Source organism: Oncorhynchus nerka, linkage group LG12 (assembly GCF_034236695.1).
Source record: "Oncorhynchus nerka isolate Pitt River linkage group LG12, Oner_Uvic_2.0, whole genome shotgun sequence".
Lineage (NCBI taxonomy): Eukaryota > Metazoa > Chordata > Actinopteri > Salmoniformes > Salmonidae > Oncorhynchus > Oncorhynchus nerka.
In genome coordinates this window covers 35,956,251-35,970,346 of record NC_088407.1, presented here as the reverse complement: position 1 = coordinate 35,970,346, position 14,096 = coordinate 35,956,251, and the positions used below count along the sequence as shown (strand labels likewise).

The following is a 14,096-nucleotide window of genomic DNA, read 5'->3' as shown; positions in this document are numbered from 1 at the left end:
AGGCACACTTCCTCTGAGACCGAAAAGGGAGACCGTGACTGGAAAGAGCGAGAGACAGAGAGGAGGAAGGAAGTGAATGGCCAGCAGACCATTTGAAGCTGAACAGGGCTGACTGGCGTTTCAAATGGTAAACAGATCTATATCTGATGTCTGCCTCTCTATGAGTTGGAAATGAGTCTATGGGTGAGAGAGAGAAAAAAACTAATTTGATCTGTGATTAACTGTGGTTGAATGGACTGTCTCTTCTCCCAACGAATTCAATAAATCTGTTTAATCTTTTCTCTTTTTTTCCCTCCCACATCAAACTACTACTGGGACCGGTTAGAGGAGGGATGAGAAGGAGTAGAAAGAGAAGTGGATCAGAATAGAGATGAAAGAACAGGATGCGTGGGGACACACACACACACAGACTGCCCGGTCTGTCCCCCCCGTATCTCCTCTGTTGTCATAATGTCCACTTAATTATCTGGTATTTCAGAAGCTGTTATGGTCCCTGTGGATATGAATCGTGTTTTGGTCCAGGATCTTGTTGTAAATGGACGACGTCCTTGCCAGGCCACACAAAGCCCTTGTGTGAGTCCTTTGTAACACCTCGGGTGGATTCGGTTTTAATTCAACTGATGCGACGTGCTTCTCTTTCTCTACCTGTCGTTGTGGTACTGTGCTGGCATTTCTTCCTATTTTTGATTCCAAGCACCCTTCCATTTGTTGCCTCGAAGAATAAGAGTCGAGCGCGTTATTTCCCTTCACCTGCTGGCTGTGGCGCTAGCACCAGGGTGTTTCCCCTCATGTGACCCGGCAAAATGAGATGGTGGTACTTCCAAAATTACAAAAACCCATCTGTCAATTCACTTCGGTCGCAAGATGTTAGGCCCAGTTGATTGACACATGGACCACCATGTTCATGTAGCCATCATTTATTGAATGGCTACACACTGAGTGGAGCTAACGATCACAGCTGCGCCAACTGTGAAAATGGCAAACAACAGCTGTTGTAGAGAGAATGTTGCCCATTCGAGCTCCTAATGTTGACAGTTGCCTGCCTCTGGCCTGAAATTGACAACAACCAATATAGCCATGTGGGCCGAAATGGTTGTGATGGGGGGGGGTTTCTGTGCTGTGACAGAATGGCAGAAGGAGTCTAGTAAGGACAAGGAGTGTGTGCAGCGACTGGGTACATTCCCAGAATATTTCTACATTCAAGCCTGGCTCTGTCTCAGGTGTACAAGCCAAGGACCTGTTATTGTGTGTTAACAGCCGTTGGGTGACTCTGTGTGTGTGTGTCCGCGAATTGCATGCGTACGTGCACGCGCGTGTCATGCACCTTCTTATCCCAAAGCAAACTCTTCAGCAAGCCTCCAAAGTCTAAATTCATCATCTATCGAAATCTACACTAACACAATCTACCTGCCCTATTTCTATAACCTGTATCAGCCTTCCTTATTGCATCGCTGGTCTCTATCACTGATATGAACAGACTTATGTGATAGTGGGATCCCTTGCCTCACAGACAGGTCCAGAGGTGTGTAGTGAAATGTCACGTGTGACAAAATTGGCCCACAGGAAATGGTGTCCCTCTCCTTTGGCCCTTAGCATGCGGGTTAAACACTGAACTGGACACTGTAGGGTCAGCTTCTGTGATTGGCCTTGAAGGCGCACAGGCAGAAAGTTTATCACGAGCTCTAAGGACACCAAACAGGACGTTGGGGGGGGAATAGCCGCAGGTAAAATATGATCTAAAAACCAGATAGGCCTACATCTGAGTTGTCATCCTTTTCACGACCTATAAAGACACTAAGATAATCACTAGAGAGTACAAAAATGAAGTAGAAAAAAAATATTTGGAGGACATTACATGACGCACATCTGAAGGAACCAGATTTAAGCAAAGAAATGTAGCATTTGGCGTAGGAATAGGATGTCTCTTTGAACCCCCCGTAACCTTTGAAGCAGAGGACCGACCACCCAGCGGGTCTGTTGGGATCCTTTCATCCAGCGGAAACAAAGCTTAACGCATCCTCACGCCACGGCAGGTGACACACACATCTTAGACCTTACATGCACCGGCACTCACGCCACACACACACACACACACACTCCCGTGAGGTTGTACGCACACGCATACTCAGTGATGGGAATGATCAATTAGAAACAGCCAAACCCTCAGACTACATCCAACTGCTCACACATCCCATATACACACACACCGTTGCATCATGTCTCACCCCAGACACTGTGATTTCCCTGTTTTCAACTTCTGAAACTCCTTGTTACTAGGGAAGTGTAGAGGAGTGGAGAGGGAATATCTCTGTCCCAGCAGGTCAATTCCAGTAGCAACCAGGACTTAAACATGGAGTTTAGTTAGTGGGAGTGGTGGACCTGAGATTTCATGTCAACCCTTTCACTCACTCATAAACACACACGATCAATGGGCCTGTATGTTTGAAGAGCATGTGTCTTCTGAGAGTTGCTGGGAGAAAGGGAGATATACAATAAAAGGAGCGATGGAGATAGGGAGATATACAATAAAAGAGGCGATGGAGAAGAGAGAAGGGGAAAGAAATAGAAAGTTGGTGAGAGAGAAAGAGAGGGTTAGAGGAGAGGAAAAGAACGAGAGAAAGATAAGGGGAGAGAGAGACCACGTTACAACAAGAGGTCCCAGCTCACTATCCCTGCAGGGCTGCACAGTAGGGAGGAAGGGGGGAGGATGCGAGAGGTGGAGGGGTGGAAGAAGGGGTTGTAGCGGTGGGGGCTGACTACTTCTCCGCCTTGGCAGAGAGGGAGCAATTATGAATCCCTCTCTCCATCCCCTCGATTCCTCCATCCCCTCTAGTCCCAAAAAAGGATATAAATAAACAGCCAGTCCTCCCAGAGCCCTCGCCAGAAAGGGGAAAAGTTTTACACGAGAGGAGAGGAGGAACGGAGAAGAGAGGAAACCCCTTGTCTCTGGTGTCAGAGTGTGTGTTCGGGTGGTAGCAGCCGTGGTCAGAAGAGAGAGGGAACACATTCCTCCACCATGGGGTGAGTACTGCAGCGATAGAGGGGACGCTGTGTCGTCCCGACTGTAACCACCATTTGCCTGTGAGTTTATCATCTTTCCCATCGCTGTGACTGGCAGGGTATGTGCGTGTGTGTGTTTACGAGTGCTTATCCCAGCAGCTCGGATGAGTTATGGGCTCACTTCATAGGGTTACGGGTAACTGTGAAACTGAGAAACACACTGTGCTCTCACACACAACCAGAAATCACTTCTGGCATTTAGGAGTGTGTGTGTGTGTGTGTGTGTGTGTGTGTGTGTGTGTGTGTGTGTGTGCCAGAGGAGGCTGGTGGGAGGAGCTATAGGAGGACGGGCTCATTGTAATAGCTGGAATGGAATCAAGGGAATGGTACGAAACACATGGAAACAACTTGTTTGTCATTCCATTCATTCCTGCCATTACAATGAGCCCATCCTCCTAGAGCTCCTCCCACCAGCCTCCTCTGGTGTGTGTGCATGCCTTCACGCGTGTGTGTGCAAGTGGATGTGTGTGTGTGCTAAGACGGCATTACTTTAAGTGCATGGCATCGGAGCAGACCTGTGACTATAATTGACTGTGCATAATGGAACAACCTCACAACGTAATTCTTTCTGAGTGAAACTTTTACACTGGCGCAGAAGAAACGCCAGGCAGACGGAAAAACAACTTAAGTGGCCCCGCTGTCTCGGAGCGGGGGCATTTACGTCCTTATGATTTATATTCACTCACAGTCCAAGACTTTTCCAACATGTAGGCTTGTTTTTCCCAGTTCGCCTCCAGACTACATTTATTGTCCTTCGTTTAGCGTCAGCGACGGTCGTGGCGTGGGTCTGTGTCACCTTGCTGCATACGTCTCGTCTCTTGTCTTTCGGTTTTTGACAGCTCCCAGCTCATGCTTCAATTCGCCAGAAGCGTGGGGTCTCTTTTACGCGTTTCCCTATGTGCGTCCATGGTGATGTAAATACAATTTTAATAAACACATCACAGTAAACATCGCCAGTGGCTCCCAGGAACACAGCTGTTCGCAGAGTGAAGCCAATCTTCGTGGGAGTCGGTGTCCGTGTCAGACCCTGGGAGGGAGAGATTCCTCTAAAAACATCTGTATTGAGACAGAAATACAAACCGTTGTGCAGCATCACCTCTGACCTCTAACCTTTTAGAGTGGACGATCCTGATTTGTCCAAACCCCGTGATGACTGGAGTCTGTATGGAGGAAGCTTAGGGCTTCCCTGCTGGTCAGTTTCCTTGTTAAACTCTAGAGACAGCATGCTTCTCTCTCCTTCTTTCTCTCTCCCGTTCTCTCTCTCTCTCTCTCTCTCTCGGTCCACCAACTGTCTCTTCTCTGTTTGTCGCCCATATTTACAAGGTTATTAAACACAAAAAGCACATCCTTCCCTACTAACTATGGGCCTATCCCTCTGTTCTTAACTAACCACAGTGCTTCATCAGAGGGCATCAGCACTCTGCACATGTTGTTCTAGTTCTGCCTAAGACTGGACTCGGGGGAGAATTCTTTGCATTGTTCTATTTACAGGCGAAGTATCCCTGCAGTCCTGCTGGCTTATCTGTGCCATCAGGACGGGGGATAGGAGAGGCTTCCGTCACAGTAGATTACTGTACCTGATGCTGGGGATGATGTACCTGATGCTGGGGATGAGTTTGTTGTTTGCTCTGACGATAGGTGGCTTCTTCTTCACAGCTTTTTGGTCCGTTCTGGTCTGTTGCTCATTCTGCCCTGAAAACCTAACAATCTGGTTTTGTTGGTCTGGTTGTGGAAATGTCTCTGGGGCATTTTGGATTTGTGCGTCCCTTGCTGTTGGTTTCGGTGCGGGTGTCTGTCGGTATCTTGATTGGTGTGGAGAGCTCTTTTATCATCTGAAAGGGCCGAGTATGTTGATGGACAAAGTGTGTCGATGTAACTGAGCAAGTATTATAATACTTTGGTGGGTGCTTATACTTGTCCTGTGTTTCACACGCATGTGTGATGTGGACACGTGTTGTTTATTTCCCACCCTGAGACACTCTCGGAGAGTGGGGTCACAGCCAGGGTCTGCCATTATCAGTGGCGACCGTGCAGCAATTAGGGTTAAGTGCCTTGCTCAAGGGCACATAGACAGATTTGTCACCTTGTCGGCTCAGGGATTCAAACTAGCAACCTTTCAGGTTATCTAAATGTTAGGCTACATGTGGCCAACACTGATTGTGTGTACAATGTATGTAACGTTGGAGCAGTGTCTCTTGACAGATGGGGTGTTTCTGACTAGCGGATTTTGATTGGTCAAATTGAAGAGATAATGGTCAACATTGAACTTCCGACTAACATTCCATCAGACTGCAGTCTTTGTCTTGCACTCTGCTCTCAAGTGGTGACACACCAGAATTGCCTGTTAACGGTGTCTTTTGCAATAAGATCTCATGGTTTGACAGCGTCTGACTTGAGTATTCCCAACCTGGTCTCAGAGCATATTGTATTATTCTGTATGTAAATCCAAGATACTCCATTTAGTATGATATTGTTTCGTATGGTATGTATTCATTTGTGGATGTGCATCATCCATTTAGTTATGATATATTACTAATTTCAATTCGTCAGATATATTACGAATTACAATTCAGATGACATGTTACAATTTGCAATTTGTATGATATGTTACGAATTTGTTGTGGCTAACGTTGGCTAGGTGGCTAATTTGAGCTAGGCTAGGGGATAAGGTTAGGGTTAGGGGTTAAGTTAAAGGGTTTAACATTGAGTTAAGTTTAGGCATTTTCATTTCGATTGGTAAGTTAAGTGTTAAGGTTTGGTTTTGAAGTAGTCAACTTGGTGGGACTTCCTATGGGTTAAGGAAGGATCACATTATTCCATCCAGGTCAGGGTTCCCCAAATGGTGGTTTAATTTGTAATCTGAACAAACTAATTAGAAATGTCATTTTTGTGCGTATTATTTATAACTTTCATTGTTGGACATAAAAGACTGTAAAAAACACCAGGAAATCAGCTCCAAGTGATTTTTCTGTTCCCACATAATATAAAGACACGTGGTAGAAGAAGAAAATGGACTACTTCAAAATGGAGACGGTCTCAATGGAGCTGCCCGTGCGCTCACAGACGCCACAACGGGACAAATACAACGCTGCGATCTCTATACATTCCCATGCTACATTTACAGCCGCAACCCACCTTTCAAATCCATGACAAGATACACAAACGCGCTGGTGTGTCGCCTCTGTTTTCTAAATACGTATTTGCTCAAAAGAAAAGCAACGAAAGGGCTCCATCCGTTTTATTAATGGCTAAGTCAGCGGCTTCATTTGGATTAGGCCTGCAGGCCCTGCTTGGAAGTTATTACTTCATAATGCCATCATGTAAGCAACAGCCCATATGCTTCTCATCACAGTGGAATGGCATTCGTCCAGAGGGGAAAAGAGAAAGGCAAAGTTGAAAGATGCATATCTGATCTACAGTATGTCCCTCGGGAGACCGTTACATGTCTCACACACACACACGCATACACGCGCACGCTCACACGCACACTCTCCCTTTCTCTCTGGGAATGGAGGGAGACCTCAGTGACGTGGTGGCGGCTGATATTTTTTTTTTTGGGGGGGGGTTGAGGTTTCGTGAGTCACTTTTTCCCTCAGGGGGTAGCAGAGCAGTGCCAAGTTCCCATTGTGTCCGTCCCAAATATCAATTTTGGGACGTGAGTTAAAAATAGCCAAGAAACGAGACGAGTAGAAGTGCCGTGGCCAAACAAGAGAAGAGGATGTAGATGTAGAAAAGGCCACTGCTGCTTATTTTAGGTTGTATATGTAAGGTAGCATGGAATGGGGGAAAACGTTTCACACCCTCACACCTAAGGGACTGGGGAGGTTTGACAGGGGGCCCCAGAAAAGAGGAAAAACATGACTCCAAGCTTTCAGGCTCTAAAAAAGTACTTCAGATTTGACTCGAGGGTAACGTGATTGAGTGCTACTGAAGTATAGCTCAAACACTTACACTGACCAGGCCATGTGTTTCCTATGAGGTCTGAGCTACGATAGCGTGTCGCTGACGCTTGCCCTGTCAGACGGAAACTAAATCTAGGACACGTTTCCGCTCCCCCGAGGTGAGTGTCTCGCTCTCGCACGTCTCAGCATTTATGTGAGGAAATTGAATTCAATAAATCTCTCTCTCGAGTGTGTGAGATTAAACAAAAAGGATGGAGGAGGAAGATGGAATATTTGATACCTAAATATGGCCATATCCATCTCTAGCACTCCGTATCGTCCCCTGTCCTGGGCTAAGACGTGTGCGGGATGGAGGTTGCTGCTGGGAAGACGAGTCATCATGTGTCTGCGTCTGGTCTACGGGATCAGTGGTTCCCAACTCCAGTCCTCCAGTACCCCCCAACAGTACACATTTGTATTGTATCCCCAGACAAGCACACCTGCGGGGGTACTGGAGGACCGAAGTTGGGAACCACTGTATTAAATGTATTTAATACCACTGTATTAAATGACATGACAGGGGGGTCCAAAGATTTTTAGGCCAATGATGGCTAACTTAAGTGATATTTGATTTCAACCTGAATTTAAGCCAATCAAAATGTTATACACGGAAACCCAGCTGTGGAGAAATATTATTTGATATAAACATTGGAGGGCAAAATTGGTAACATAAATGTATTGCTGCTCAACACCGTAGTAGGCTACTATATTTTGAAAGAAACGTTGTTTAGTTGAACGTGTCTCACCCTGGCCAAGAGGGGCTGTGTGACTAAACTCAATTCGGTACCATAGATCCGACTACACCACTCTAAGTTTACACCAAGAGCATAGGGAGCTCTAAATAGCATTTGTACCATAGGCTACACGGGTTATTTTAGTTAGGGATTGAGTGGAAGAACATGGAAGGAGTGTCAGAGGCAGGTCACTCTTCGGTATGTTTGATTTCCCTCCAATTGTCAGTATCCATAAATGAACCAGTTAGCGGTGCACGAAAATGGAGGGAGGATGTAAAACAAAACCAGTTACACAATCAAATGAGACAAAAAAAAACGGTTTCCGTGCAGGTGGAGGGAAAGCATGACAGCTAACTAATTCCGGGCATCGTCTATCAAATCATACTTCTCTTAACAAAACCGAGGCTTCCAAAAAAGAGCTCTGCCACAGCTTCAGGCAAACGTAGCGTCCCTCTCCCCTGCATCTTATCCCCTGGGCGGCCGCACCTCAGACAACGAAAACAACGGTCATAAAAACAGGGTGGCAATCACATTTCTCAATTCGTCACGGTGTTAACAAGCACTCAACTAGGAGCACATACAGTGGGGAGAACAAGTATTTTTTATACACTGCCGATTTTGCAGGTTTTCCTACTTCCAAAGCATGTAGAGGTCTGTAATTTTTATCATAGGTACACTTCAACTGTGAGAGACGGAATCTAAAACAAACATCCAGAAAATCACATTGTATGATTTTTAAGTCATTCATTTGCACTTTATTGCATGACATAAGTATTTGATCATCGACCAACCAGTAAGAATTCCCCACTGTATGTTAAAGCATGCACAGTAATCAAGGGCATTCATCACGCCTGTAACAAGTGGATGAATCCCTAAAACCAAAACATTACAAACTGAACAATGTTTACCAGCCTCTCTCTAGAACCAAACATTAACCATGGGTTTATTAACAATGTGGCAGCATCATTAATATCTATTAGAAAGACCCGAGCCGAACCACCCAGGGGATGCTGGTGCTCTCTCTCTTTCCTTCTCTCTCCCTCTCTGTATCACCCTCTGTCTCAATTCAATTTCAATTTAAGGGGCTTTATTGGCATGGGAAGCAGGAAACATTACACACAAATTTCCAAAAGAATAAAGACATTTCAAATGTCATTATGTCATTACGTCTCTCTCTCTCTCTCTCTCTCTCTCTCTCTCTCTCTCTCTCTCTCTCTCACTCTCTCTGTCTCACCCCTTCTTTCTCGCTCGCTCACTCTCTCTTTCTCTCTCATCTCCCTCTTTGTCTCTCTGCCTCCCTCTTTGTCTCTTCTGCACAATCTCCCTCTCTACCTTTTCTGTATGTGTTTGTGCCTGCTAGACGACTGTGCCAACCAAGCATCCTGGGCATCTGGCTATACCCAGACAGACCTCCCTGGGCGCTGATGGATGCCTAAGAGCCGGCTCATCTCCAACACCCAGCCTGGCAGGCTGGCGCCTAATGCCACACATTCATCACCCACCACTGCCAGCCCCCAGAGCAACAGAGCTCTCTAAGCCCCACAGCTCCACACACAGCTCAGACACAGCAGTGGGCTAATTCATTTAGGGTGTAGCTGGATCTGCCTGCCGGCTGCTTGCTGCCTCTGCACCAGACACCAAGGCCTCTCTGTTGGAATTAATGGAGTTTTCATTTAATAATTTTTTTTTAATCATCTAATAGAATGTGTCAAAATGGGAGGAATGAGGTGTGGGGGAATGAGTGTGATGGGTTGTTCTGCCTCACACACTGTGCTGGGAGAAATTCAGGAAGTGGCAGTTTACCCTCACAATAGTATTGTTGGAGCCATATTGAAAATGGTCATGTTGATGAAAATAACGTTGTGGAAACCCATTATTTGAAAGAAAATTATGAACACCACTTGGTTCAAATATAAACATTTCTCCCTCTCTGTCGTCACGCGTGGCTGTTTCTCTTCCTACATCAAAATAAGAAACTGTTTTCCAGTTCAGCAAAGTTGACGTCAATTTGTCTTGTTGTTGCGTTACCTATCGACAGTGTTGATGTGGTTTTGTCTTGTTGTTGTGCATGGAACTCCAACTAATGACAGTGTTTATCTCAGTAAAAACACCCCTGCATTAGGTCACTGATTACTTATGGAAAGCTCTGTCAAAGGTGGCTTTTACCGACTGAAGTCCAGAACCACTCGCAGGGTTATTAGTCTGTTTAGACACTTATGACCTGATAACACTGTAATCTGGCAGTGCCTTGGGATAGGGTGACAGGAGAATGGGATAGGAACATATTATTATTACTACCTCAGTGAACAACAGAGAGTTCTAGGAATATGTTCCCAGAACTATTGTAACTCAAAGTGGAAAATGATATTAGTTTGTGTGTTATTATTCCCCATAATCTTGAGTTACTTGAAGTATTTGAAGAATTGACATGGTTTATCGGGAGTGGTTGACTGTGGTCCTTGATGGCCGTGGCAGGTATATTACTGGTTGTAATCCAAGTCTTTAATCAGTGACTTGCTGATTAAGGCAAGTGATGGCTCTCAATGACATCAACTGGCATCAATTACCTACCAGGGAGAAAAGCTCATCAGTTGCACACTCGTTAAGCCCCACCGGATCCCCACAGTAGCAATTAGAAGAGCAATTAGGAGAGCCCCGTCCCCATAAACCACATTAAGTTAGATAATCCAAGGACTCTTCTATCAAAGTAGGACAGGGCATGACAAACCTGTAGCCCTGTGCTATGTTGAATAGAGAGTGACATTTACACTAGTGTAGGGAGTCGGGAGTGCATGCGTGCATACTTGCATGTTAAGGACAGGTTAGACCAAGATTAACGTTAGACCAAGATTAAAGTAGATCCTCTGCTGGGTGTCAACAGAGATACTGTATGTAATGATGAGATGGTCTTGTCTCCGCCTAAACAATGGGAGTCGTCAGCTTATCGGTCTGATTGTCGGTCTGCTTATTGCTGTATTCACCCGTGGACAGATTTTGACAGGGGTTGACCCTCTCGTCTACACATTGTTTGCAGGGCGTCATCATCCAATCCCTGTAGTATCTCCCCCAGAGGTCTGTAACTAGCAGCAGATATACCCATCCGTTGTTCGCCATCTGTGGCTCCATGCCTATATGAGAAATACACAACGATGACAAACGGGGGCATCATCGTGTCGCTGATACGCCTCCAGGAGGCTCTTCCTGAACCAACAAGGGGAAGGCAGGAAAGATTCAAAACCGCCACCTCTCGCCCCCAGTTGCCAAGCAACAACGATCCTCCCCCGATATCTGAAATTGTATAAGGAGCCTCGTCGTTACCAAATATGGATCATTAAAAGACCATTTAGGGTCTAATGTGTTTAGGTTTTTTTTCACATCTGGTATTCCAAAACAGAGAATATTATTACAAACAATTTTCAAGATAAATGAGAGATGTAAGGAGTAAACATTGCGTTTGAACTTAGGATGTACTTAAAAGTTAGAGCACTCTTTTGTCAACGTGATAGAAATATTTGCAGTACCTATAGATAGGATATTCTTTTAATATGATACGATATTATTACACGACGAATGGAGGTGTTTTGAAAACGTAAAAACAAACTTACTGCAGGTGAAATCCATTGAACCTACTGTAGTTTAGAGCCTGCCTGTTTTTCATTAACCTAAGCTGAACTGACTATCTGTGAGCTGCTGGCGTTTTAGGAATGTACACGTGTTCCTCTCGGGATAGGCGTATCTTTACTTATAGTCTTATGTCCATAAGCAATGACACCATCCCTCTCTCTCTGTGTGTGTGTGTACGGTGGGACTTTGGTGTACAATCCTTTCCCCAGGTTTGTAAACACCTTTCAAGAAAGTGAGGGGCGTGGGACATAATTGTTGCACACACAGCACCAGTGGTGGAAGAAGTACTCAATTGTCATACTTGAATAAAAGTACAAATGAAATGCTACAACATCAACTTCTTTATTAAGCAAACCAGACGACGGCACAATTTGTATTTCATTTGTATTTATTTACGGACAGCCCGGGACACACTCCAACACTCAGACATTATTTACAAACACAGCATTTGTGTTTAGTGAGTCCGCCAGATCAGAGGCAGTCGGGATGACGACATGTTATAATGATAGGTGTGTGAATTGTACCATATTGCTGTCTTGCCTGCACATTCGAAATGTAACACGTACTTTAGGTTGTCGGGGGAAAATGTACGGGAGTAAAAAAGTACATATTGTGTTTAGGAATATAGTGAAGTAAATGTAGAAGTTGTCAGAAATAGAAATAGTAAAGTACAGATAGTAAAGTACAAATAGTAAAGTACCCTAAAAAAAAAAAAACGTCTTACAGTACCTTCAGAAAGTATTCACTCTCCATGACTATTTCCACGTTTTGTTGTGTTACAGCCTGAATTTAAAATGGATTTACATGTACATGTTGTGTTGCAGGCCTATACACAATACCCCATCATTTCAAAGTGAAATTGTGTTTTTTGAAATGTGCACAAATCAATACAAATAAATCACCTGAAATGTCTTTCGTCAATAAGCATTCGTCCACTTTGTTATGGCAAGAGCCTAAATAAGTTCAGGCGTAAAAATGTCCTTAATAACTTGGATGGACTCACTCTGTGTGCAATAATAGTGTTAATATTGTTTTTGTAGGACTACCTCATCTCTGTACCCCACACATACAATTATCTGTGAGGTCCCTCAGTCGAGCAGTGAATTTCAAACACAGATTCAACCACAAAGACCAGGGAGGTTTTCCAATACCTCGCAGAGGGACACCTATTGGTAAAAAAAAAAAGCAGAGTGAATATCCCTTTGAGTGTGGTGAAGTTATTGATTAGATATTGGATGGTGTATCAATACACCCAGTCACTAAAATGATACAGGCGCCCTTCCATAACTCAGTTGCCGGAGAAGAAGGAAACCGCTCAGGGATTTCACCATGAGGCCAATGGTGACTTTAAAACAGTTACCAATGGCTGTGATGGGAGAAAAGTGAGGATGGATAAACAACATTGTAGTTACTCCACAATACTAACCTAAATGACAGAGTGAAAAGAAGGAAGCCAAAAACAGAATAAATATATTCCAAAACGTGCATCCTGTTTGCAAAAATGCACTAAAGTAAAACTGCTGAACATGTGGCAAAGAAAATAACTTTATGTCCTGAATACAACGCGTTATGTTTCGGGCAAATCCAACACAACATATCAAGCACGGTGGTGGCTGCATCATGTTATGGGTATGCTTGTCATCGGCAAGGACTAGGGAGTTTTTTGGGGGATAAAAATAAACAGAATAGAGCTAAGCAGAGGCAAAATCCTGGAGGAAAACCTTGTTCTGTCTGCCTCCAACAGACACTGGGAGACCAATTCACCTTTCAGCATGACAATAACCTAAAACACAAGGCCAAATATACACTGGAGTTGTTTACCAAGATGACATTGAATGTTCCTGAGTGGCCTAATTACAGTTTTTACTTAAAGTGGCTTGAAAATCTATGGCAAGACTTGCAAATGGCTGTCTAGCAATGATCAACAACCAACTTGACAGAGCTTGAATACTTCTTAAAAGAATCATGTGCAGATATTGTACAATCCAGTTGTGCAAAGCTCTTAGAGACTTACACATAAAGATATACAGCTGTAATCGCTGCAAAAGGTGATTTTGACTCAGGGGTGTGAATACTTATGTAAATTAGATATTTCTCTATTTCATTTTCAATAAATGTGTAAATATTTCTAAAAATGTTTTCACTTTGTCATTATGGGTTATTGTGTGTTGGTGGGTGAGAAAATGTGTTATTTTGAATTCAGGCTGTAACACAAGAAATGTGCAATAAGGGGTATGAATACTTTCTGGAGGCACAGTAAGTGGTACTTCAAAGTATTTATACTTAGTTTATTTACACCACTGCACAGCACCGTGAGATGGATGGTAAACACAGAAATTCTGCCTCCGATTGTTGGGAAGAAGACCTTGGTTGTATTCATTAGTGCACCTGTTACAAAACATTTCACAACAGAAAATAAGAAAAGTGTTTCTTATTGAACACGTTTGGGAAGTTCCACTCCCTGCTTGTTTCAATCTGCTATCTTCTGTTTGATGCCTAATGAATTTGACCCTCAATGCTAACTCACTGTTTCTTAACAGAAGAGCAACATGTGACTCGAACAAAGCTTGGTGATAAAGAGGCTTCTGAGATTAGGAAATCATTATGCCTTACAAACCGGTCGATCTAGCCTAGCATACATCTCAAATGACCCTATTCCCTACAATATGGTGCACTACTTCTGTCCAGAGCCGGAACCACATACTAGAAAGACATACAGTATGGCCCTACTACTTCT

At 44.1% G+C, this 14,096-nt stretch overlaps 1 protein-coding gene across 2 annotated transcripts in view; it reads left to right on the top strand.

The window, feature by feature from the left end:
• Positions 1 to 2,864: 2,864 nt before the first annotated feature.
• Positions 2,865 to 14,096, top strand: part of LOC115138198 (cGMP-specific 3',5'-cyclic phosphodiesterase-like) — an 87,544-nt gene continuing 76,312 nt past the window's right edge. Inside the window, exon 1 of one of the 2 annotated variants that reach the window (XM_029674790.2) lies at positions 2,865 to 3,021. In XM_029674790.2, coding sequence (XP_029530650.1) covers positions 3,017 to 3,021 — 5 coding nt within the window. In that variant the 5' untranslated portion in view covers positions 2,865 to 3,016. Of the gene's footprint in view, positions 3,022 to 3,608; positions 4,253 to 14,096 lie in introns of those variants that run through there. The other variant, XM_029674791.2, reaches the window with a different exon arrangement.